This window comes from Dipodomys merriami, unplaced genomic scaffold, assembly GCF_024711535.1.
Source record: "Dipodomys merriami isolate MVZ:Mamm:240054 unplaced genomic scaffold, mDipMer1.0.p SCAF_163, whole genome shotgun sequence".
Lineage (NCBI taxonomy): Eukaryota > Metazoa > Chordata > Mammalia > Rodentia > Heteromyidae > Dipodomys > Dipodomys merriami.
Genome location: NW_027202971.1, coordinates 2,665,731 through 2,692,150, shown reverse-complemented (window position 1 = coordinate 2,692,150; position 26,420 = coordinate 2,665,731). Strand labels below are relative to the sequence as shown.

Sequence of the window (26,420 nt, the reverse complement as noted above, 5' to 3'; positions counted from 1 at the left end):
CAATCCCTCCATTTTACTTGTTTATATTTAACACCAATCTCAGGTAAGTTTGGTAGCTGCTGCTTCATTTTCGTAGCTTAGTCAAAATAGGAAATTTAACTTACATCCATCAAATTATATTTGGTTTAAATTACAAAAAATTAAAGTATGGCTGGGAAGGTAGCTCAGTGGTAGAGCGCTTGCCTTGCATGCATGAGGCCCTGGGTTCCATTCCTCAGCACCATATAAACAGAAAAGGTCCGAAGTGACACTGTGGGCTCACGTGGTAGAACACTAGCCTTGAGCTGAAGAGCTGAGGGACAGCACCCAGGCCCAGAGTTCAGGACCCACGACCAGCAAAAATAAATAAATAAGGTAATAAAGTAGAGAAAGGCAAGTATGCTTCTAATGTACCCATGTTCAAGACATTACCTCTTGTCTCTTAGTATGTCTGGTCTCTGTTTTCCTGACTCTAACTTTCCTGTTATAAACTGACTTGTGTCCTCCCAAAGTCTTAGGTCGAAGTCTTAAGCCTCAGCTTTCAATGACTTTGGGGGGCTTAGTGCTCCAAATGTAGATGAGGACTTATGGAGGTTAAATGAAGCCATAACTCTGAGGTTCTCATCTAAAAGAACTGGTGTCCTTAGAGGAACAGGAAGAGACACAGTCTCTCTGTGTCTGTCTGTCTCTGTCTTGTCTCTCTTGGTAAAGAGGAAGACCATGTGAAGACACATTAAGAAGCTGGCTAGCTACTATGTTCACTAGAAACCAAGTTTGCTGTACCTTGATCATGAACTTGTAGCCTTTCCTCAGAGTTCCCCCTACCTGCCTGTTCTCCCTCTCTCTCTCTCTCTGTCTCTCTGTCTCCCCCCCATCTCTCCCTCTCTCTGTCTGTCTGTCTCTCTCTCTCATCGTCTTTCCTGCCCGGGCTGGCTTCAAACCGAGATCCTCAGATTCCAGCCTCCAGAGAAGTGATAATTTAATTAAAATAAAATGAGCTATGCCAGGCGTCGGTGGCTCACGCCTGTCATCCTAGCTACTCAGGAGGCTGACATCTGAGGATCGAGGTTCCAGCCCGGGCAGGAAACTGAGACTCTGATCTCCAATTAACCACTAGAAAACTGGAAGTGGCGCAGTGCTCAAGTGGTAGAGCGCTCGCCTTGAGCTGAAGAGCTGAGGGACAGCGCCCAGGCCCAGAGTTCAAGCCCCACGACCGACAAGAAAAAAAAAAGTGAAAGGTCAGAAAACCAAGGCAAAGGGCACGACCCCTACGCCTACCTGGTGGACCTGTCCGAGCGGCCCCGGCCCGGCCCCGCCCTTCGGCCCGCCCCCGGGGCATGGCTCCGCCCCGGACCAAGGGCCCTCCTGACCACGCCCACCCCTCGCCCCGCCCCGGCACCCGCTGGAATGCACCAATGGGAGAGACGGGGAGGGATGGGGCGCGCGGCGCGCATGCGCACAGGGCTCAGGCGCGGTTGCCTTGGCAGCGCCGGCCCGAGGGAGGGCGGCGGCGCCGGGCCGGGACCCCGGCTGGCTGAGGCGGCGGCGCGGCCACCGGAGAGCGTGCGGTCCAGCCGGAGGCGGCACCGGGCGGGCCTGAGCGTCGGGGCGCGCCGCCCGGCGGCCGGCGGGGATGCGGGACCGGCTGCCGGACCTGACGGCGGTGAGCGCCGCGCCGGGTAGCGGTCCGGGCCGGCGGGGCGGGGCGGGCGGCGCTGCGGGCCGGGCGCGGCCCCAGGGCGGGGCCTCCGCGCCGTCTCGGGGCGTCCTGAAGGGGCCGGAGGGGAGCGGGCTCCGGACGGGGTCCCGGGCGGGGTGGGGCTGCGCGGTGGGGGGTCCCGGGGCGGGGCTGCGGGGGGTCCCGGGGCGGGGCTGCGCGGTGGGGGGTCCCGGGCGGGGCTGCGGGGTGGGGGGTCCCGGGGCGGGGCTGCGGGGGGTCCCGGGGCGGGGCTGCGGGGGGTCCCGGGGCGGGGCTGCGGGGGGTCCCGGGGCGGGGCTGCGCGGTGGGGGGTCCCGGGCGGGGCTGCGGGGGGGGGGATACCGGGGCGGGGCTGCGGGGGGGGGGATACCGGGGCGGGGCGGGGCTGCGGGGGGGGATACCGGGCGGGGCTGCGGGGTGGGGGGTCCCGGGGCGGGGCTGCGGGGGTCCCGGGGCGGGGCTGCGCGGTGGGGGGTCCCGGGCGGGGCTGCGGGGGGGGGATACCGGGGCGGGGCGGGGCTGCGGGGGGGGATACCGGGCGGGGCTGCGGGGTGGGGGGTCCCGGGGCGGGGCTGCGGGGGGTCCCGGGGCGGGGCTGCGGGGGGGGATCCCGGGCGGGGCTGCGGGGTGGGGGGGTCCCGGGCGGGGGGGGGGTCCCGGGCCGTGCTGCGAGGTGGGGGGGGTCCCGGGCGAGGCTGGGGGGCGGGGGGGGGTCCCGGGGCCGGGGGTGCTCCGGCCGAGGCCCACCTTGTGTCCTTGCCCGCCCTGGCGCCGGCTGTCGTGGCCCCATCTCGCTGCAGGTCAACAGGTGGACACCGGGCGGTCTGGAGTGTCCGGGAGGGAGGTGGCCTGGACCTCCTGCCCTGATGGCCAGAAACACCGTCCACCCCGCCCCGGACCGCCGCTGCCGAGCAGACACGGGGCTGGGTGCTGGGTGCTGGGGGCTGGGTGCTGGGGGCTGGGTGCTGGGGAGCTGGGTGCTGGGTGTTGGGGGCTGGGGGCTGGGTGCTGGGGAGCTGGGTGCTGGGTGCTGGGTGCTGGGTGTTGGGGGCTGGGGGCTGGGTGCTGGGGAGCTGGGTGCTGGGTGTTGGGGGCTGGGTGTTGGGGGCTGGGGGCTGGATGCTGGGGAGCTGGGTGCTGGGTGTTGGGGGCTGGGTGCTGGGGAGCTGGGTGTTGGGGGCTGGGTGCTGGGGGCTGGGTGTTGGGGGCTGGGTGCTGGGGAGCTGGGTGCTGGGTGTTGGGGAGCTGGGTGCTGGGTGTTGGGGGCTAGGTGCTGGGGAGCTGGGTGCTGGGGTGCTGGGTGTTGGGGGCTGGGGTGCTGGGTGCTGGGTGGGTCAGTCTTCAGCGGCATCCTGAGTGTTCACCTAGTAAAAAACCCTGGGCAGGGGCTCAGCACTCTTCCGTGGTACAGAACCCAACACTGACAAATATATTTCAAAATGTATTTCCATTGGTGATTGACAGCTAGTCACTGAGCTTACTTTGGGGTGCTGTGTGACTTTATATGCGTTGGCTATGTAACCATAGGAGATGTCCTCACTCTGGAGGGTCGCCCGAGATGTCCTCACTCTGGAGGGTCGCCCTTTGTGTTGGGAACACTCAGCATCTTGTGTTATGGGTGTTTAGCACTGTCACCATGCTCTAAGACAGAGGTTTCTCTCCTGTCAGACTGAGCCCTTCTGCCCTTCACCCGTCCTCATCCCTCTTTTGTCCACTCCCTGTGCTTGTGGGCACGTGCCATTTGTCTCTGTGTCTGGTACAGTGACCATTTTACCCACATTGCTGCAGGAGACAGCATTTCATTCTCCTAAGGCTGAGTAATGGTAAAAGTGGATCCAGTTTTGCTCAGTTTTATGTAAATGAGGCAGAGATGGTGACATTGTGGATGTTTGCAGAATGTGTAAGGGTGCAGGAGTCATTATGACCCTTTTGCCCTTAAAAATACAAGTCCTAGCCAGGCTTGGTGATACATGACTGCAATCCCAGCACTTGGGAGGTAGAGACAGGAGGATCACGTGTTGAAGGCTATCTGGGCTAGTTACTAACTTGTGCTGGGTGTTTATGGTTTTGTTTTTCTAGCACATAGCTTAGCCTCTGACCTGGGGTCTTAGACGTACTGCTCCAAGGTGTTGTGCATGTGATGAATTCTCTTCCTTCCTTGGCCTCTGCGCTTGGCCTTGGCACTGTGGTTAGGGGTCAGAAAAAGCTATGAAATTTTATGAATTGTTCCTGTTCTGTGTGTATGGCAAGGTCCCCTGGTTGAGGAAGATTGTGAGAGTTATACTTTATATTTCCCCTACCTTCAGCTTTCTCTCCCTCAAGTAATAGAAGAAATGCTGCATGTCCCAGAACACAAAACAGCTTTTTTTTTTTTTTTTTTTTCTGGGTCCAGTCGTGGGGCCTGAACTCTGGGCCTGGGCGCTGTCCCTCAGTTCTTCAGCTCAAGGCTAGCGCTCTACCACTTGAGCCACAGCACCACTTCCAGCTTTTTTCTTTTTTGCTTATGTGGTGCTGAGGAATTGAACCCAGGGCCTCAGGCATGCAAGGCAAGCACTCTACCACTGAGCCACCTTCCCAGCCCCACAAAACAGCTTCATATTAAGAAGGATGCCAGCAGGTAATACCATCTTTTCTTTGGACATTGGCAGAGAATGAAGGAGTTATCTGTTATTTCCTATCTCAACCCTCGGGTAATAACATGAAAGTTGGTTTCATGATAGAACTTTGGTTCTAGGAGTGACTTACCTAGTTCCCTGTCCTCTGTTTTAAATGAACAGACTGACCAATCAAAAGGGTTTCTGGAAATTTCTACCAGGGAATTGTCTAATCTTGGGCAAATAATTTGTAAACCTTTCACTACTCTGACTTTCTGGGATATAAAATGGAATGTTAACGCCTCTCTTGTCACCTCACAGGAGGTAGTTGTGAAAATCATCTAACAGGCAACACTCTAGGAGAAGGTGGGGGAAGCTAGTGCTATGCAGGGGCTCTGAGGTTTGCTACTTTGTGTTCTCTGAGCCAGGCCTGCCCTTCCTCCTGGTATTCAGTAGTCAACAGCTTTCAGTATTAAAAGCTACCACTTGTAAGTTTATTTTTAACTTAAGACATTTTTTTTCTTCAGAAATGTGTCCTGAGGGCTGGGAAGGTGGCTCAGTGGTAGAGTGCTTGCCTTGCATGCATGAGGCCCTGGGTTTGATTCCTTAGCACCACATAAGCATAAAGAAAAAAAGCCGGAAGTGGCGTTGTGGCTCAAGTGGTAGAGCGCCAGCCTTGAGCTGAAGAGCTGAGGGACAGCGCCCAGGCCCAGAGTTCAGGCCCCACAACCGGACCCATAAATAAATAAATAAATACACAGAAATGTGTCCTGAGTAGCTTTTGGTAGTTGAATATTTGTTCATAGCTATGTTTCTATACATATCTTTTTCTGCATATTTTTGTAGATGAAGTTTAATTTGAACCATTAAAATGGCTCTCTGTGGTACACACACTAACAACGAATGTTCGATTCCTCTAGGAAGTTTTATTAGCAGTTAGTGCTTTTTCCTGAAGAAAAAAAGAAGACACCACAGATAACTACTTGGAAAGGTCTTAAAATTAGTTTGCCTAAATGGGTGTCTGAGGCCGGCTTGGCTACATAGCAAGCCCCTGTCTAAACCAATTAATTTAACCAGTGCATGTCCACAAATTATGTATGGACAGATTAACTGCTCCTAAGCTACAGTTCTTGGTCCAGGCAGCTGCTCTCCGACCACATGGGCTTAAGTAGTTTGCCTAAGAGCCAGATGAGTGTAGAGCCATATTGATTCTGATTTGCAAGAGGTGAGAGTAAACCCATCCAACAAATAGCTTCAGTGCCACATCTCTGCCAGGTAATGTGCCGGTTGCAGAGAGAAGCAAAAATGAATTGAAAATGGAACAGTTAGTTACATTAACCTCTTTAAAATTTTTACTAGATACAGGAGTATGATTTTATGTTTGTACCCAGAGGTCAACTCTCACCGCTCGTGGAGGGACACTTCATCGGGGAGAGTGAAGGGGAACGCCAGGCTCAGGAGGGTGCCAGTCCTCTCCAGGGCTTCCTGGGCACTTGTGTCCTCAGTCTGCTACCACCAGCGACTACAAACGGGGTGGTTTAAAACATCACCAGTGAGAGAAACTTGTTCTCAGTGCTGAGGTCTGAATTTGAAACCAGGTGTGGGGATTCTGCCGATATCCCGTAGATGCAGGCAGCCGTGGTCCTTGGCCATCTGTGGGCGTGGCTGTGGAGGCCTTGCTCCAGTCTTCCCTCTCCCCAGATGGATAAGACATAGTGGGTCAGAGCTCTCCCTTCTCAAGTGTGACCCCTCTTCACGGGGACCCCTGCTGGCCCCTGATTTGGCTCACACGTGGAGGTCCTGGGGGCGAGGACTTCAACACCTGCTTTGGGGATATAGCTCGTCCTCCCTGGCCTGTTACCACTTGGCACAGTAGGTTGTGTTCAGTAGCATCTTTCTCGGGGGAGAGCAGTGGTGACCCAGGGTGGTGGCTTTGCCTGGAAAGCCACCCCGTCGGCAAGACGGCCCTCACCGAGTGAACAGAAGGTGCAGTGGTCCTGAGGCCGGCCGGCTGCCCTCTGCCCTGGGGTGCACAGTCTCCCCCTTCCTGAGCAGGCCTGGCTGTGCTGTGTGTGGAGATCCACGCCCTCCCTTCCCTCACTATCTGAGCGCAGCACATGCCCTTCCCTGCCCTTAACTTGCCCAGTAGCCTGGGCGCAGGGGCACGCGGAAGCCCATCCTCGGGGCGGGAAGGAGTTATTGTTGATATCTCGGCCAATTGGTTTTCTTAGTGATAGTCTAGATGTTGCAGAGGAAGGGAAGGTCTGCTGCTGTTGCTTAACACATTTGTGGAATTTCGCAGATTTCTCCTCGCTAAATGTTAGAATTTTGTTTCTAAATATTCCTGGGTGGCAGATCAGTGGCCCTGAGCGCTCCCAAGCTTCTTTGCCCATCAGCTCCTTTGAGGTTGGAACTGTGCTCACAGGCTGGCCCTGGGGAGAAGGCTGAGCAGTGTGTGTGTGTGTGTGTGTGTGTGTGTGTGTGTGTGTGTGTGTGTGTGTGTGTGTGTGTGTGTGTGTGTGTGTGTGTGTGTGTGTGTGTGTGTGTGTGTGTGTGTGTGTGTGTGTGTGCCACACAGCCAGTCTTCAGTAAGAATTGTGTGATTTAGATGCCAGTGTCCTGGTGTATTTCATTGTCTGCTCTCTCCGGCGGCTCTAGGCAGAGCCTCTGGCTCAGGTAGACGTTCTTTTCAGTGTTGGGAGCTCTTGATTGTCTAGAAGGTGTTTTCTAGGTGGGTCCTCCAGCCTCCTGTGCCACCTGTGCAGCCAAGCAGGTGCATGCTCTTGGCTCCCAGGTGTGTGGGGTCAGCTGGTGGAGGGACCTGCCTGGGGCCTCGTGCAGCCCGCCCCAGGCTCTGATGGGGTGTGGGTGCAGCCAGGCTTAGGCAACTCTTGGCTCTGTTCTCTTTGGTAGTGCCTTTGGTAGTGATGGTTTGTTTTTCCCCAGGCTTTTTAAGTTCTTCTGTAATTCAGTCTTAAAGTTTCCTTCCATAGGGGCTGGGAAGGTGGCTCAGTGGTAGAGCGCATGCCTTGCATGCCAGAGGCCCTGGGTTCGATTCCTCAGCACCACATAAGCAAAAAGAAAAAAGCCGGAAGTGGCGCTGGCTGTGGCTCAAGTGGTAGAGCGCTAGCCTTGAGCTGAAGAGCTGAGGGACAGCGCCCAGGCCCAGAGTTCAGGCCCCACGACCGGACCCCGAAAAACCAAAAAAACAAAGTTTCCTTCCATATTAAAGTTTTCACTAAACATAAACATAACAGGGGGAGGGGGGTGCCTGCCCACTTAGGAAAAGTTGGAAGTTCTGGGAAAGTTCTCAGGTACTCTAGGAAAGTCAGCTAGCGGTATCAGCATTTTAGTCTTTATAGGAAGTATAAATATGCAATGCAGGCAGTTTCAGAGCTGGAAGACAAAAGTTTGAACTTTAGTGACTTTCATGGTGAAAGTGCATGATTCTGAATCGTTCAGTTCTGAAAAAACCCTCCTTCCTTTTCCCAGGGCTCCACCTTCCCCTCAAGGCTTTTCCTGCAGCGCCCCTCCCCCGCCCGAGGCTTACATTGTAGTTCTAGCAAGTGAAGATCTTGGGGGTCCTAAATTGCTTCAGGCTTCTTACTTTCCTACATAAGAATTTTCAAAATCTGAATTTTCACTTTATATTTCTATTCTAGTGTAGGAAAAATGATGATGGAGACACAGTTCTTGTTGTGGAAAAGGACCATTTTATGGACGATTTCTTCCATCAGGTGAGATGAACACTTACACTTTCTTTCTTTAGCTTTGCTGTAGTCATGAAACTGTGTTTCTGCCCATGAGAAGGTGCAGCAATGGACACAGCCCCGGGCCTTCAGTGCTGAGGCTCCTGCGGTCCTGTGAGTTGCTGGGGTGCTCTGAGCACACTTTGGGGAGCCCCTGAAGCCAGTGGCCTCACATCTGAACTTGTCCTGCTGTGTGTGACTGTAGTGTTTGTTTTGAGAAAGGGTCTTGTTTGCTATGTAGCCCAGGCTGCCCTCAAACCTTTGATCCTCCTGGTTTAAAAAGTTGCTTGGAAGATGTAAGTTTTCTGGGGCTTTCAGTATTGAAATGTGATTGAGACAGAGGCTGTTGTATATGTCCTCTGCAGCCCCACGCCGTTCCCCGCAAAGTGCTCTCTTGGGCCACAAGGTGTGCACAGCTTTTAAAACCTTTCATTGAAGGCCTGTGTGTTTGCCGACTTCTGGGATGTGTCGCGGTGATGTGGTGAGCACGTTCACGTGGGTGTGCTGAGGAGACTGCCCGAGTCCCAGCCAGCGGGCCCTGGCAGCCACGCTGTGACCCTGCAGGTCTAGGCTGCGCTCCACCATCCTTTCCCCGGCCTCCTTTGCTGTACTCCCAGAGGCCGACACTGTGTTGACATATTGAATATCCATCTAGGGTTGTGCTCAAAAAAAATTTTTTTTTTTTGGGTCTGGTCGTGGGGCCTGAACTCTGGGCCTGGGCGCTGTCCCTCAGCTCTTCAGCTCAAGGCTAGTGCTCTACCACTTGAGCCACAGCGCCACTTCCGGCTTTTTTCTTTTTGCTTATGTGGTGCTGAGGAATTGAACCCAGGGCCTCATGCATGCAAGGCAAGCACTCTACCACTGAGCCACCTTCCCAGCCCCATGCTCAAATTTTTTGAAATTGATTCAGAACAAATGCTTTGACTTGGTTAAGCATGAAGAAAGGAAATGTGTTGGGTTTCTTTTTCATGATGAAACTTGATGTGTTGCTGGGCATGGTGGCACATGCCTGTAATTCCAGGTGCTCAGGAGTCTGAGGCAGAAGTATCTCACAGGCCAGCCCGGATAACTTAGTGAAGCGAGACCCTGTCTCCAGATAAAGCTGGGAATGATGCTCAGTGACAGAACACTGCCTCGTATACACGAGGCCCTGGGTTCCACCCTTAGCAAACAAAAAACAAAAATAACACAAAAAACCACCTTGTATGTAGAACTTGTATTGGTTATGCTGACTTTAGTGAATGCTTTCATTTAACTCCCAAACCACTCAATGCTCTGCATATAACCATCTTACCAGAGCATGGATCTGAAAATATTTTCAGTTTTCATTTGTTGGTTAGTTTGCCACTTATTTCTGTGAAATGACTTCTTAGGCAAATAGAAACAAATGGTACTCACTTTTAGAAGGGAATTTCAGGTGGTCTTAGTATCACGGATGTCATACTGCACAAGGTTGGGTTTTGCTAGTGACCCATGTCACTAGGCTCTTCAGGGCCTAGGCCTATGAGATGAGGTAACAGCCAGAAAATGACCCTGTGCAGCTCCACTGAGGGCTGGAGGAGTGGGGAGGAGAGGAGAGCCGAGGAGAGAGAGGCTCTCCCTTCTCTTTGGGAGCCGCCATGGGCTTCTGCTCAGAGATAGATTCTGGTGGAAGGCATCCCAGACCATACCCCCTGCTATCTGGCTGGGGTGCCATGGAATTTCCTGTAGGAATGCAAACAGCCACAGTGTCAACTGTGTACTGACCTCAAGTCCTGTGACTTATTTCCTAATGACATAGCAAAAGTTGTAAAACAATCAATTTGCATTGTACTATTCTTACATGATTAATGGAGTTAGTGTACAGAATAGCGAATATACTGTGTGCAAATGGAAATGACACACAGACCAGATGGAGTAGCCATCCCTGTTCTATAAAAGCAGAACCCAGTGTTGGACTGTACTTTAATACTTTTTGTACTCCTGGACATTGTTTGGGGTGTCTCTGAGGCCTTTCCATGAGGTTCATGTGGTCAGAACTACCCTCTTTATCCTCCTCTTCCCTACTCTCCTCAGCTCGTCCTCCCAAGATGTTACGTGCCTTTTTCCTTTTGTCACCGTGAAGACCAGCAATAGAGGTTTCCAGAGGCAACACACCAGTCACCAAAGGGCATGTGAGAGTCACTCTGCCTTCCATTAGGCAAGAACGTAGGATTATAAGAAATGTAAATCATGGCTCCTAGTGCCTCTGATTTTTGGAAAAAATACTCTTTTCCATAAAGATGTTTGTTAACATGTAATAGTTTCTATTGGTTGCCATGACAAGTTTTTGCAACCATGGGGGCTTAAAACAGTGCCCGTCCATTACTGGAAAGCAAGGGTAGATGTGAGTGCAGGCCAGAATCAAGGCAGGGCAGGGCAGGGCAGGGCAGGGCAGGGCAGGGCAGGGCAGGGCAGGGCAGGGCAGGGCAGGGCAGGGCAGGCCAGAATCAAGGCAGGGCAGGGCAGGGCAGGGCAGGGCAGGGCAGGGCAGGGCAGGGCAGGGCAGGGCAGCACTCCTTGAGCAGCTGCAGAGGAGGGCCCCCCCCCCCCCAGCTCTGGTGGCTGCCTGTGCTCTGGACTCCAGCCTCTGGTTTCATGGTCACACTCATCTTTCTCACATCAGTCCTCTCATACCTGGTTTATAAGGACTCCTGTGGTTCCCTTAGGCCAACCCGGATAATCCAGGATAATTTTTCATCCCCAGTCAGAATCACATCTGCTCTCTTTCCGCTACCATAGGTAACGTTCCCAGGTGCTGGGGCTGGGATGTGGACCTCGACCGCAGCAGGTTGTAATGGCTACTCTAAATGAATGAAGGAGGAGCAGTCCTCAGTGGCCACTTTTCCTTCTGTAGCGAGATCTCCACTCCTCTCGAAGACCCTTCTGATCGTACCCAGGCCAGCAGAGCATCAGGGTGATCTGCTCATCTTAAATTCTTAGTGGAGTCATGTGCAATGTCCTCACAGAAAGCAACACTAATGGGCACCCAGCCTCCCACTGAGATTGTTGAGAGTGTCTAGAATTTACCTGGAGAAACGGTGCAGATCTATTGTGTTTTGAAATGTTGACTAGAGGTTCATGGCAGTGGTTCTGACAGCGCAGCCGTGTGGCGGTGAGCGCCCTGTGAGAACACTGCTGCAGCGCCTTCCCCCCTCAGACACGCTGTCACCTCAGCGCCTTCCCCCCCAGACACGCTGTCACCTCAGCGCCTTCCCAGACACGCTGTCACCTCAGCGCCTTCCCCCCTCAGACACGCGGTCACCTCAGCGCCTTCCCCCCCAGACACGCTGTCACCTCAGCACCTTCCCAGACACGCTGTCACCTCAGCACCTTCCTAGACACGCTGTCACCTCAGCACCTTCCCAGACACGCTGTCACCTCAGCACCTTCCCCCCCAGACACGCTGTCACCTCAGCGCCTTCCCCCCCAGACACGCTGTCACCTCAGCGCCTTCCCCCCTCAGACACGCTGTCACCTCAGCGCCTTCCCCCCCAGACACGCTGTCACCTCAGCGCCTTCCCCCCCAGACACGCTGTCACCTCAGCGCCTTCCCCCCCAGACACGCTGTCACCTCAGCACCTTCCCCCCCAGACACGCTGTCACCTCAGCACCTTCCCAGACACGCTGTCACCTCAGCGCCTTCCCAGACACGCTGTCACCTCAGCACCTTCCCAGACACGCTGTCACCTCAGCACCTTCCTAGACACGCTGTCACCTCAGCACCTTCCCAGACACGCTGTCACCTCAGCACCTTCCTAGACACGCTGTCACCTCAGCACCTTCCCAGACACGCTGTCACCTCAGCACCTTCCCAGACACGCTGTCACCTCAGCACCTTCCCCCCCAGACACGCTGTCACCTCAGCGCCTTCCCCCCCAGACACGCTGTCACCTCAGCACCTTCCCAGACACGCTGTCACCTCAGCACCTTCCCAGACACGCTGTCACCTCAGCGCCTTCCCAGACACGCTGTCACCTCAGCGCCTTCCCAGACACGCTGTCACCTCAGCGCCTTCCCAGACACGCTGTCACCTCAGCGCCTTCCCAGACACGCTGTCACCTCAGTGCCTTCCCAGACATGCTGTCACCTCAGCACCTTCCCAGACACGCTGTCACCTCAGCACCTTCCCCCCCAGACACGCTGTCACCTCAGCTCCTTCCCAGACACGCGGTCACCTCAGCGCCTTCCCCCCCAGACACGCTGTCACCTCAGCACCTTCCCAGACACGCTGTCACCTCAGCACCTTCCCAGACACGCTGTCACCTCAGCGCCTTCCCAGACACGCTGTCACCTCAGCGCCTTCCCCCCCAGACACGCTGTCACCTCAGCACCTTCCCAGACACGCTGTCACCTCAGCACCTTCCCAGACACGCTGTCACCTCAGCGCCTTCCCAGACACGCTGTCACCTCAGCGCCTTCCCCCCCAGACACGCGGTCACCTCAGCGCCTTCCCAGACACGCTGTCACCTCAGCGCCTTCCCCCCCAGACACGCGGTCACCTCAGCGCCTTCCCCCCCAGACACGCTGTCACCTCAGCGGGCTTCTTGCTGCCATGGCCCGCCTGATGTTCACGAGTTGACTGTAGGGATTTTTACAACCTTGCTTGTGAATGTTGACTGTTGCCTAAAAATAAGAATACTGATAGGGTACATTTCTCTCTTTTTTGTTTTGGTTGGTTGTGGGGCTTGAACTCTGGGCCTGGCACTGTCCTTGAGCTCTTCAGCTCAAGGTGATCACTCTATCTCTTGAGCCACAGCATCACTTCTGGTTCTCTGGTCGTTAATTGGAGATAAGAGTCTCACGGACTTTCCTGCCTCAGCTGGCTTTGAACCGTGATCCTCAGATCTCAGCCTCCTCAGTAGCTAGGATGACAGGCGTGAGCCACTGGCACCTGGCTACATTTCTCTTTTTAGATGATGTCAGTGTGAGAATGGGAAAGGCTCATTTCTTTATGTGGTGATTATGTTTCCCTCTATTCTTCCTTTTTTCTTTTTTTAAGGTAATATAAAGCAATAACACATTTGAACTTCTGACTCTCTTACCTCTCCTAGGTGGAAGAAATTAGACACAGCATCGCGAAAATAGCTCAATATGTGGAAGAGGTAAAGAAGAACCACAGCATCATTCTTTCTGCCCCAAACCCGGAAGGAAGTATGTTGTCTGTCTATCCATATGTCCATCTGTCTGTCCATGTTTCTCTCTGCCTGCAGCACAGGTCATAACTCTAGTTTTATCCTAGATGGGCTGTCCAGTTTGCCTAGATGTTGTGCCTGGGGCAGCCCCTCGACCTTCCCAGCCTCCCCTGGAGTGTTTTGTGGCTCTATGTACCATCTCAGTGTTCAGGCAGGGTGAGGACCACGAGGCACATGATTCTGGGGGCACATAGGGCTGACTTTGCAGAACTTTGGGAGATAACTGGTTAGCCAGAGCCATATCGTGTCTACAGTGTCTAAGCAAATGTCAGGTTTGGATAGTAACTAGTACGAGATATGCACTTGTTAGAGCTGGAGACAGACTGTGAGGTGGTCCTCCCTTGCCAGGGAAAATGTGTCGGTGTGCCGTGGGCAATGCCCGCTGTGGTCAGCATGCAAGCAGATGCATTTGAAGGAAACACGTGTAGAGTTGGGAGTGTGAAGTAGTTTGCTCAGTCTGGAAGGATGGACATGGAGACCAGTGCAGGTTAGATGGGGTCTGCAACAGCCAGGGTTACAAACACCTCAGTTGGGGGACAACTGTTATCTTCATATTGAGTCTTTTACTCCACGTATGTATGCGAATACATAATATAACTGGATATGATCAAGATATGTGTACATATAATATACTGGTACCAATGACATTGATGGTTGAGAATTTTTTATTATTATGAAGGTGATGTACAGAGGGGTGACAGTTACATGTCAGGTAAAGAGCACATTTCTTTTTGGACAGTGTCAACCCTTCTCTTGCTTTCTCCCAGTTTCCCCTCCCCATAAGCTGTAAAGTTCATTTTCAATGTAGTGTCTAGTGAGTACCATTGTTGCTTTTGTCCACCCTTTGTCCCTCCCTTTCTGTGCCTTCCCTTATGCTCCCAAAGACATATAATGAACAGACAAAACAAAAAGGCAAGAAAAAACAGCAAAAAATTAAAAAACCCTTGTTTTAGTACTATTAATTTTACTCTGTGTCTGTGCGGGGTCTACAGCGGTGCCTTGGGGAGGGGGCCCTCTCCAGTGAGTGATGGGAACTGTACTTTGTTCCTCTAGGCTGGCGCTAGAGATAATGGTAGGGACTAGGATGCAGTGTTGGTTTGGATCTAGTCAACTAGTTCATCAACTAGTTGTAGTGAACCAGCAGTTCCCAAACTTGTGTGGGTCCCAGAATCACCAGAGAACAAGTATTTAGTAGGGCAGGCCGCGGCTGCAGAGAGCTGCTGCCGCTCCCGTGCTCCACCTGCTGGTGAGGTGGGCCTGGGCTGCAGAGAGCTGCTGCCGCTCCCGTGCTCCACCTGCTGGTGAGGTGGGCCTGGGCTGCAGAGAGCAGCCGCTGCTCCCTGGCTCCACCTGCTACACAGTTGGCTGCCCTGGGCCACACCTGGAGACCCGCTGGGAGAAGCAGATTTCCTATGGAAAAAGACTAGGGTATTTGTGCTGTTTTCTTTAAATTTAGTAGACTACTTATATTGACAGTTATGGCTCAGATACCTTATTTTTATCTTTTAAAGAAATAAAAGAAGAACTTGAGGACCTGAACAAAGAAATCAAGAAAACTGCTAACAAAATACGGGCCAAGTTAAAGGGTATGACTTGTTTATTGATGGTAGGGATTTGGGAATTATTATTTTCTTCCTTATAGTTGCTATTCTCTAGCATTTTCACATTTACTTCCTACAAATTCTCCATGTGTACTTGGGAGTGCTGATTCACATCCAGCAAGTGGGGTATCTACTGCCCTTTGACCCTGGGGACAGTGCTTCAGTGGTTGAGCAGGTAGCGTTGCTGCGCCCGCTGTCCTGCAGTCCCAGCCGGGAGGATTTCATGCCGCTGCCAGGCACCATGTGGAGCGCAGAGGGCGCTGCTCTGGGCCTGTGCGCTCACACTCCACCTGACCCAGCTGAGACCCCAGAACATGGCAGGCCCATCAGTGTGCTCCTCAAAGGACCATCCTCCCCAAACCCAACTACATTCACATCTCATCAGGTTAATTACAATGATTTCTTTCTAGTACTGCAAAATATCTGGGGTTTATGTTTTCCCAGTGAGCCTACAATTCTGGGGGGTCTTGATTTGGGCCCCAGTTAAACCCCAAACCCTGCAGTTGGTGGCTGTGTCTCTAGACTTTTTGGGGCAGATCCTCAACATCTCTTCCTCTAGCCCTTTTTTCCTTTGGTTGAGGACCCAGTTCTTTCATCCTGTAGAATCAGCATTGCTGATTAGACCCTGTGGGTTTTAAGCAGGCCTGCTGTCCTCTGTGCTTAATTATTTTGCTTGAAAGATCCAGATTTTTTTTTCTGCTCATTGGATTTGAGCTCAATGTCCTCTTACTCAGTTTTCTTCCATCATGGCTGGTACTCTTATCACTTGAGCTGTGCCTCCTCTTCAGCTTCTTGCTGGTTAATTGGACAGGACAATCTTTCAGATTTGTCTGCCTAGGCTGGTTTCTAACTTTGATCATCAGATCTCAGCCTCTTAGCTAGGACTGAAGTCATGAGCCATCAGCACCCAGCTCCACCTGGTTTTGTGGATTAGGATAAGAAGCTGGTCTCAGGTGGTATGATGTCATAAGGTCGCATAATATGTAGCCACGTGCTTTTTTGTGATACCATCAACAACTGATGACTGTTGCCAAGATCCAAACCCTCCCTCTTCACCTTGTTGGCCCAGGTGTCTTGACCTGGAGAGATAGGGTTCTGTTTCTTGTACAGTTTCGTGGTTGGTTCCTGAGCACTCCAGAGGTGACCAGCGCCAGTGTTGCTGTTTCTTGTTTGTTATCTTGAACACCTGATAGGGACTAGCTGCTTCTCTAAGGACGCTTTCAGTAGATAGTGACGTTCAGAACAAAGACATCCACATGTTGCTATACATGGCAATGGCGTGGTGACAGAGCAAGGTCTTTGGTACTTTTTTTCTTTAGGGTAAAATGAATCATAATGTCTTTTTTTCTCATTGTTTCATGTAATTTTATTTTTATTTATTTTTTTAATTTTTTTATTGTGAAAATACTGTACAGAGTGGTTACAATTACATGGGCAAGATAATGAGTACATTTCTTATCAAGCATTGTAGCCTCCTCCTTTGTTTCCCCTTCCCATCCCTTCCCATCCTCCCACCTAATCCTCCCTGCGTGCCCCCCCCAATGTCTTCTTGATACTTCAAACTAAGAACTAAGAAAGGATTTGATTTACTTAGTCTAAGAAACAATACATTTTTTTATGTCTGGGGGGGGGTATTTGAATTCAGGACCTCATGCTTTGGGAGATATTACGTCCTAAACCCCTTCCAGCTGTGTTCCCAATCTTGGTTCTTCCTGATGCACTACTTGTGGACACTCTGGTGCTCCAAGCGGCCTATCAGTACTGGCATGAGAGCACGACTTCCTAAAGCAGCTTACCTTGGTCCCTCAGTGTAACCTTCAAGCTTTGGGTTTCAAAGTCAGTTTGACTAGTTCTTATTTGTATAATTATACCATTAACTCACTTAATCTGTAGGAAGTTTCTTCCTTTTTTTTTAATTTTAGAGATTGCTCTTTTCAGTGTCTGATTTTGTATTGTAGTTCTGTGAGACATTTCTGTTATTCTAAAACAGAACATACTCAAAAACTTTGGCTTCTTCCTGTGTCTATACCCATCTTATGGTATCATCATCCCCTCACAGTAGCCTTCCATCTGCAAAATTAGTAGATTATTTTTCCATTTTCCCTAAGAGTAAATAAATATATGTGTGATTCGTTAAGATCAGCAGAAGAACCCTCTGGATGGATGGGCTTTCAGGAGGATTACTTATTGACTTGAGGTGTGGCTCTGTAAACTTTGGTTTTTAGATTTGAAAGGTAACTCTGTCCTGTTTTTTCTAGCTATTGAACAAAGTTTTGATCAGGATGAGAATGGGAACCGCACTTCAGTGGATCTTCGGATACGAAGGACCCAGGTTTGATTGGCAGTTTCTTTCAGACTGGAGTATTGGGGAAGAATAAGTCTTTTTACTTATTCCAAGTTTAGAATAATTGCATTTTTACTGTCATATCTGTCTACATGATGTTCCTTCATGAGAGGACATTGTATTTGTAGATTGCCTCTCTTTCCATGAAGAAAACATCTATTCATGCCCTCCATAGCGTTCTATTCTGAGGAGCAGAGTAACAGCTGTATTAACAAGGATGGGATGGGGACCCTGGGACAGGGACCCCAGATTGCCCCCTTATTGCTGGTGTGGCCCAGACCTCCTTGTGCTTTGTGCTATGGTAAAGGCAAATGCAGAACACTTAGCTCTGTGTGGCCGTGGTGACTCAGTGTGCAGCCCGGGAAGCCTGCTGGATCCCCATCCCAGGTCCCTGTCTCATCCTTGCTAATAGAGCTGTTCCCGGAGTCTGGCCCACCGTCAGTCATGGGTACAGATGGCCGAGGAGGTCACTGTGGCCGAGGAGACAGCAGTGCCGGGGGCTTGCACCCAGGACTTATTTCCTCCGCGCAGCCATTCTTGCTGGCCACTGGAGAGATAGAAGTTTATTAGTCTGAGACTGAGGACTGTAACCGTGGTGGAAGCAGCGTTGGAATGTGTGCTAACGTCACCCTCTCCCGTGTCGTTAGCATTCAGTGCTGTCTCGAAAGTTCGTGGAAGTCATGACGGGATACAATGAAGCACAGACGCTCTTTCGGGAGCGAAGCAAAGGGCGCATTCAGCGCCAGCTAGAAATAAGTGAGTATGAAGTCTCCGGTTTCTTCCTGGGCCTCCCTCTGTGCCGTAGCGTCACACCAGACATAGTGTTAGCAAAAACCTCTCTGTCTTACCAGTGTTGTAAAGAGTCAAAGTCTCTTGTAGCATCAACCTTGAGTGAACCAAAACTGTCAGTATTTATCTCCTAGAAAAATTCTCAGTGAGGTGACTTGAAGTTACCAAACTTTCAGACATTCCTTCTGTACCCTGTGGTCAGGAGATGGTCTCGCATTCTGCTCATTGATATGTGCCATGCCAGCTTACCAGGTTTAAGCTTTTGTCCAGAAAGCAGGGTTATTTTTGTAGGTGTTCGTGTTAATACTGTGTCAGGTTTGATGACTTGTTCTAGTTACAAGGTGTCCCTGGCACTGTCAACCCTTCTTGCCACTCAACTTCTTTCCTAGCAAAAGTATATTTAGCAGGAAGAAAACGTTGTTTAAAACATTCACCACTCCCTTGCCTTGTAGTTGATAACTTAGCATCACAGAGCTCCGGTTGTAGACGGTGCCCTGTCCTCAGTACAGTTTGCTTTTTGTCCTCAGCTGGAAGAACCACCACAGATGAGGAGCTGGAGGAGATGCTGGAAAGCGGGAAGCCCTCCATCTTCACCTCAGACGTGAGTGCCAGCGCTGCACATGCGCTTACACAGAGGACCCTATCTTTCACTTCCAAACCAGCAGCAGCTCAGTAACGGTCTTGTGCTTTTGTATTTCACAGATTATATCAGATTCACAGATTACTAGACAAGCTCTCAACGAGATTGAGTCACGTCACAAAGACATCATGAAGCTGGAGACCAGCATCCGAGAGCTGCATGAGATGTTTATGGATATGGCCATGTTTGTTGAGACCCAGGTAATTACATCTCCATGTAGATGCCAGCCATGGGGAAAATCATACACATGAGCTCACTGTCTAGAAAAAGTTAAAGTTAAATTGTTGATTGCAGTATTGAATGTAACACTGAAATGCTGCAAAGTGCTTAGCCTCTCATCAGTCAGGGCCTGCCCTGTTAAATGAGTCATGTATATAGGTCAGCCAGGCTCGCAGGCAGCCATGGGCAGCATGTATTTTTTGTTCATAGAAAAATTTTAGTGAACTACATATGTTTATGGTACAATTTTAGGTTAGAAGGCAATACAAGTTTCACATAGATATCTGTACCTATAAACAAATGCACACAAGTGTATATGCACACAAAAAACACCTATGGAGTGGACTCAGCTCCTTTCCCAGAGAGGGAAATACACGCAACATTGTATTCATGGTGGGGCTACAGGACATTACTTTTCCTCTGTCTGCTTTCAAGTTCCCTATACGGGAGAATATTCCAGTAAAGACTGGGGGATATCTCGGGGGCAAGCCTCCTGGGGCCATGGCTCTGACACTGGTGACAGGTGCTGCTCCTCCATGGTACTGTCAGGGAGGTCTGGGAGGTTCCACCATTACAAACGCACAGATGGTGCATGTCTGTCAGTATCTGCGTGTTCTCCTGTGCCAGCTAGCTCAGCCCCGCCTTGCTGTGCAGTCCTGTGGGGGGGGGGAGGGGAGGGTGCTGCTCAGGTGAGATGGAGGTGCTGAGAATCTCAGGACGGAAAGGTGCTGGGGTCAGGACGATCTGGCTAGAGTTGGCTTCTGAGATGATTTTTGTGCTGCTTCTCTAGCCTGTAAGGCAGGTCAGGAAATCAGCCCATGGGTGGATTTTGTTCCCATGGGCTTCTCTAGCCTTGTGAGAAGTGAGGCATATTTTGAGGAACTTCTTCATTCAGAAAAACAAGTCAAATGCCAGCAGTTTTCTGGATATGACTGACAGTGGGGGTGCTTCTTTTGGGTCTTGGGTGGAGTAGTCGCCACTCAGAGTGAGCACCCGTGAGCAGGGAGTCTGGTGGTGGCAGGAAGTGTCCAAGGGAGACCAGGATGCTTTTGCAATCCCTGAAGACTTTATTCCGTCCCAGGCTTTCATGACAGTGTGGCAGCCCTGCTTCATTTGCAGCTTGGCCTCTCTGCTCCCTTCTAGAAGTCTCAGCGTCACCTTACATTGACTCCTCTGATCAAATATGTGTCCAGTGAAGGCTGGGAGAGTAAGTTTGTGAATGATAAGTTACTTCTCTGTCCTCTTTCAATGCTTTGCTGCTTGGGCTGCAGACTCTGTCTCCTGGTGGGCAGAAGCCAGGTAATGTGTTTGCTCCTCCCCACGCCAGGCATGGCGGGTCATCCCTTTGCACTCTTTTCAGTACAGTCACCCTGACGCCACCCAGAAGCTGTGGTGGCTTACTGACCGCTTAAAGAAATAGCAGTAATAGTGTACATAGTAGACAGGATGTCACCCTTTGTGTGTTGAATGTCTCGCACATGAGTCCAGTGCAGTGCTCGTGGCCAGCGTCACCGTTCACCTGTCAGGTGCTCTCCAAGGTGTCTGAGCACTGACGAATGTGCCCCCACTAACGCATGTCGCGGGGCCGCTGGGTGTGCAGGCCTGAGAGTGCTGCCACCCATCACTTCAGCGGTCTTTAAGACACAAATGGAATTTCAGTTGCTTCCTGTTGGCACACCTTCCACCTTCCCATACAGGTGAAAGAAATTTACTACTCATTCCATGCCCATTATGTTTATATAAAAGCTTCATGTTGTGTTGTTGTCAAGATGTGTCATTAAGTCATTTGAAAATGTCTGCTAAGGTTGAAACTTTTTGTTTGAAGGGTGAAATGATCAACAACATCGAGAAAAATGTTATGAATGCCACAGATTATGTAGAACATGCTAAAGAAGAAACTAAAAAGGCTATTAAATATCACAGCAAAGCAAGAAGGGTGAGTTTGGTTTTTAAGAATTAAGTGTTTGTCCTTAGTTTGTTTTCAAGTTGTAATAGGCTAACATAAGCCTGTTGGAAAGATAGTCCCTCCAAATAAAAATTGCTTAAATGTTTCATCTTAAAACCAAAGTCATTCTTTGTGCCTAATAAGTTGAAGGCTTTTCAGATCAGTTGACTAAAAACCATTTTGCGTTCTAAGTAGTCAGACCCCTTCACAGCCTCCAGTCTGTGCTGCTTCCCTGTTTGGTTTGGGGTTCTGTTCCCAGGGGGCTGGTGGATGGGACGTTTCCTGAAAACAACAAGCTACCTATTTTATGCAGTAGATGTTTATGCTCTGTTTATTTGCTGGTTCTTTGCTTTGGAGAGGGAAGGGAAGTCACCGGAGGTGGGGACCTGGCGTCTTCATGTAGCACCCACGGAAAGGCATGTCCCAAAACAGGAGTCGTGTGCCCTGTGACTGTGGACTGTGTGTGCACACAGAGAAAGGGGCCTAAACACAGGAGTCAGCGCAGGGCACGCGTGTGTGTGTGTGCCTGCACACATGCGTTTGTGTGCAACAGTGCAAGGGTGACAGCCAGTCTGAACATCTCACAAGGATGGAAGCTCTTCCAGAAGATCACGGGGCAAGAGGGGCAGGGCCGCCAACAGCAGACAGGAGGGGAGAGGCAGGGCCTTCCCACCCCAGTCACTGTGCTGGTGACACACCTCAGTCCTTCGTCACGTCCCCCTGCACCCCACTGCTGAGACACATGCTGTCAGTGACCGGTCACCTGTGCTCCGGTCTGACCCTGAACACTGAGTCACCCTGAGAACGCAGGACTCAGCAGGGTCTTGTAACCAGCGTGTTGGCCACAGGGATGGACAGTGTTATTCCATGACAGATGTCGTCTGTGGCATGGCGCTATCAGCCGCTGTAATCCACTTGCTTTCCTTTGACAGAAGAAGTGGATGATTGCTGCTGTGTCAGTGGCTGTCATTGCCCTGCTTGCTCTAATTATTGGCTTATCCGTTGGCAAATGACGGTGTGGATGGCGCTGGGTGCTTGCCGCTGACAGGGCAGCAGTAAGTAACTAATCAACTAATTTACTTATTAACTTTTTCAATCAGCCAGGAGGAGTGTTTGGCCGGTTCTTCTACACTTAGCGCTCACTCCCTGAGCCAGTCCCCTGAGCTCTGTGTGTCGTCTACGCTCGTCCCCTGAGCTCGATGTGGCACTCACCCAAGCCAGTCCCCTGAGCGTGACGTGTCATGTTTACTGAGAGCCACACCGGCCTGTCTGGCTCGGTTTCTCCAGCAGCCAGCCACCATGTCCCACAGTGTGGCTTGTGACAGGCGGCACCCTGGGACACCCCAGTGCACAGTGAGGGCTCAGAAAATGCCAGTGGGGGGTCAGTGGGGCACACCCTCCATTAAGAGGCAGTGTTTAGCACGGCCGTACCTCTGCAGCTCACCTTCAGTGTGGTAGCGAGCGCTGCTCTCCTCGGGGTTCACTGGGGGTAGCGTCCGCTCTCCTCATTGGATGGAAGCCTGCGTGCATCCGACGCTGCCGGCTGGGAGCTGGTCAGCTGACAGGCAGCATCTTCGTCTTTGTGTCTGCGTCCATGGCACTTCCCCCCAGACTCTGCTTGTCTTGTGCATGGAAGCACCTTCTGCATTAGCCGAAAGTTGGGGTACCGATCCCCGATACTGCTTCCCAGTGCTTGTGGAGAGAATGTGTGAGGTGCTGGGGCACCTAGAGCATTAGGGCAACCCTGCCAATCGCGTTCTGATGTTAGAGCCTCATACCAACAGCGCTTGCCTGTCCTGGGGGCAGCGCCTGCCGTGCTTCGCTTCAGTCAGTGGTAGTGAGGTGGGGGGCATTCCGATGCCTGCGAGCTCCACAGGCACGGGGGGGGGGCAGGGGGGCAATCAGTCACCAGCGAGCGCCCATTCCCGGCACTTCTGCACGGGGCCCTCCAGCCCTGGGGAGAGGACCTCGCGCCCTCTGCCCAGCAGGATGTTTTCGGTGTCTCTTAGCGTTTTCCTCTTATGCTGAACTGAAAATACAGCTTATGAGGTTACTCACTGCTGAAACACAGCATTTCTCAGTGCTTTTCTAATCCTCTCTAAAGTAAGCCTTTTCTTTGTTTTTTTCTAGTGGCCGTCACATGGCCAGTGCAGTGGTAATACCAGAGGTGGAATTGCATTCAAAGCTGGGGCCCAGTGGGGTGTGGGTGCTGCTGGGTGTTGACATTGACTGAGAGAAGCCTCCCTGTGCCATACCCGGGGAGCACAGGATGCCGTGCTCAGTGCCTGCCCACGGGTCATCTTGGTGCCCATAGACACTTGGGAACGACCTGTTTTTGTAAAACCAAAGTACATGCCAACTCCTCTTGAGCCCTGCTCCCAGCCCCTTCTGCTTTTATTTTTCAGGTAGGGTCTCATGTTTTAGTTTGGGGTGGCTTTGGGCCTTGAGCTCCCCACCTGTGCCTCACAGACACCCATTCCCACATATGGATCAAGATGCACTTTCTCTCAAGGTCTTGTCTGGCCTCCTGAGTAGCTGGAATCTGGCGTGAATCGCTGCTTTGATCACACTCTGACAGACGCACTCTTTCAGGCCAGAGCAGGCCTGTGCTTTCCCGTGTGCCTGTCCACTGTGCTGCAGGCTGCTCTCGTCCTCGTCCCCAGGACGCGGCTGTGCGGAGGGCTCCCGTCTTCGTGAGGAGACGCAGACCCAGGGTCGTGCAGTGGTTGACGGTAGAGCTGTCATCACTCGATGACTTGAGCTCATCCAGCTGACTCCACAGACACCTTTACTACGGGGGAGGGTGGTGGTCAGGTCTGTGAAACATGGGGTGCAGGCGTGACACCCTACACGCCACGTATCCTACAGTTCTGGAAGCTGCTGAGTGAGGGTCACACACTCAGCGGGGAGCACGGTAGCCAGGAGTGGCGTGGAAGGGCGGCTGCTGATGGCAGAGGTCCTGATGGGCCAGGAAGTCTGGAGGAGGCACCTGGACCGCAGGGAATCAGGGCTGTGGGGATGCTGACCCAGGACTCACCTGGAAGTCACCGAGGGCCTGCCCTCTGACCTGAGTGAGGCCGGTGTCATCGACGGGGCTCTCAGTGCGCGGCTCACAGAGGGCGGTCTAGGGCCAGCAGACAGAGCCCTTGCCTGTCTGTGTGCTGGGGATAGGTCCCAGAGCTCACACAGGCCTGGCAAGTGCTGAGCCACAGAGCCCCGCCACGGAGCCCCTTCTCAGGACTTCTTGACACACGCGCGTCATGGCTCGAGATTGTAGCTGTCACCCAGAAAGAGAATCTCTGCTTTTTAGAAGAGAACTTGCAGCCAGCAGCGTGGCATGCCTTTTGTCTTCCTGGATCCTTTCCTCCTCCTTTAGACAAGAATCGCAGAGAGGCAGAATGTCTTCAGCTAGACGCCTTTAGTGGAGCTGGGATGTTGATAGCGAAGCAGCGAGAAGCAGCGAGTGCTGGGCCAGGCCACACCTGCTGCGGTGCGGTGCGGCGCGGTGCGGTAGGAGGCAGAACTTGGATGCCACGCACTTTAAGTTATTAAGAGTTATTATGTGTTCCACACATCTAGGATGTAAACAGTACACTGCTTTTGGAGGTTTTCCTTTTCTGTACTTTTCTATGACCTTGTGGTTGTCTTTTAAACTTAAGTTTCAGAAAGATTTTGTTAGGAAATGATTTTGTTGATTCTTTTTCTTTGATACATTGCAAATTAACGTTTTTCTTTATCTTGCAGAAAATGATGTTCATTATTATTTGTGTAGTTATTTTGATTGTGATCCTTGGAATTATCCTAGCAACAACATTGTCATAGCAACCACGTCCCAAAGAGCCATTTGTCCCTGGAGACCCAGACCTCATCTGCAGCAGCGTCAGCGTCCCGTCGCTTCAGGAGTGGACGTGGACGCTGCGGCTCCATGTTGCATTCACTAACGAGCTCTGTTGGTGAGTGGCAGGGCCGAGGCCTCGCTGCCAGTCCACCCCGCAGATGCCCAGTGGATATGACGCACTGCCCAGGGCCTGAGGCTTGGCACAGACTTAACCGTGTGACTCTGCTGAAATCTCAGTGGCCTGGGAATAAGGAATGATTGAAAATTGCAATTTTAAAAAACTATTTCAGTGTTAAAATGTATGTAAAGTTTAATTAGGAATAATTTTATGTTATGAAGCTATTTGATTGCTGGTCTAAGCCTAGCTTTCTTCCCCTCCTCCCAGCTGATATATGCTAATTAAGAGCCTTTTTATACTAGTTTTAATTCATGTTTATATCTTATTTGCAGAAATAGTTTTTATTATCACAGGGCTGTTTTGTAAGATATTTGTAATTTTAAATGTTTATGGATTGTTTAATATATTAACATCTAATTGACCCCTTTTTATATGCTAGATGTGGCTCTGCTAAGGGCCTGGACCGCGTTGTGATACTGGTCCTCGTTAGCAGGGGGAGGGGGTGGGGGGGGCTCTGCAGCTTCCTGTTGTCACACAAACACCTGCTGCATAGCCTCACGGGCCTTCTGCTGACGGTGACTTAGGGAGTTCGAGCATGCCCAGTACTGCTCCTGAGAACTCCGGGCTATTGGAGCCAGCTCATTGCGGCTACCTGCCCCAGTACTGAGGTAATAAATATTCCTGTGTCATAAAGATCACGGTCTCTTCTGCTCGCAGGAAACCAGATGGTGTTTCTGTTTACGTTGATAGAGTCTGAACTTGAGATGGTGATGAAACCAAGATTTAGTGTTCTCTAAACTCAAGGAAATGATTCCCAGATATTAAGTAATCCTTGTGAATTGAAATTCTTGAAACCTAGATGTTAAGAACTTAGTATTCTACTGAACTCTTAATTCCCAAAGTTTATGAGTCTGTGATGCTTATTGAGGCTTTTAGTTTCAGACTGTGATTTATTTTTGCCTTGGGAACTGTCACTCGCGTTAGCAGAGTCCTCGGAGCAGCCCCTCCCGACCGCTGTGAGGGCCTGAGACTGACTGGACTCTGACATTGTCATGTTGCTGGTTTTGTCGCTCACTACGTGTGAGCAGCATTGAACGCTTTAGAAACCATGTTCCTTGTTTCACGTAATTATGACTTTCACAGCCTGGCTACCCCTGGCCATGCGGTGTGCTCCGGGGTGGCGCGGGAGGGCTGGGCTGGGGCTGTGTGCCGGCTTGTTGTCAGAGGCACCGGAGTCTTTAGGCTAAGCTAGCGAACAGTGTGTGCGGCGGCGGCGGCGGCGGCGGCGGCGGCGGCTCTCTGCACACGGGCACCGTGAGGAAGTGTGGACGGATGCCCGTGCGCTGGCAGGAGCCCCTTCCCCTCACCTTTCCCTTCCAGCTCCCCCCGGTCCTCAGTGCCCAGCCGCCTCCTGCCGTGTCTTCTCCGGTGGCGCCCAGGCACCTGACGCGCCCTAGCTGTGCTTTCTGACGGGCAGTTAGCACCTTAAGTCAGCTGTCAGTGCCTTCCATGCCTTCTGAAACTCGATCGACAAATGTGTTTACACACTCACGCGCCAGCTCTTTCGGTCGTTTCTTCAAATATTTTGTGTTTGTATTAAAGATTTCAGCGAAGCAAAACAATACTTTGTACCTTGTCATTCTTGGGAAGATTTTTGGGGAGGAATGTTATCACATGTCCATGAATAAATTG

The 26,420-nt window shown here is 51.7% G+C and overlaps 1 protein-coding gene across 5 annotated transcripts; it reads left to right on the top strand.

The window, feature by feature from the left end:
• The first annotated feature begins 1,464 nt into the window (after positions 1-1,464).
• On the top strand, positions 1,465-26,417 carry Stx2 (syntaxin 2). Of its 5 annotated transcripts, none has more exons than XM_070024911.1 (11): positions 1,465-1,642; positions 7,935-8,009; positions 13,094-13,193; positions 14,746-14,820; positions 17,094-17,167; positions 17,827-17,935; positions 18,496-18,569; positions 18,671-18,808; positions 20,653-20,763; positions 21,708-21,827; positions 24,517-24,605. In XM_070024911.1, the coding sequence occupies exons 1-10, from the start codon at positions 1,613-1,615 to the stop codon at positions 21,783-21,785; spliced, it is 864 nt and encodes a 287-aa protein (XP_069881012.1). In that variant the 5' UTR covers positions 1,465-1,612; the 3' UTR covers positions 21,786-21,827; positions 24,517-24,605. The 5 variants fall into 5 exon arrangements, with proteins under 5 accessions (XP_069881012.1, XP_069881010.1, XP_069881011.1 ...); XM_070024909.1 differs by having other exon boundaries at positions 21,705-21,827; XM_070024910.1 differs by lacking the exon at positions 21,708-21,827 and having other exon boundaries at positions 24,517-26,417.
• The last annotated feature ends 3 nt before the right edge of the window (positions 26,418-26,420 follow it).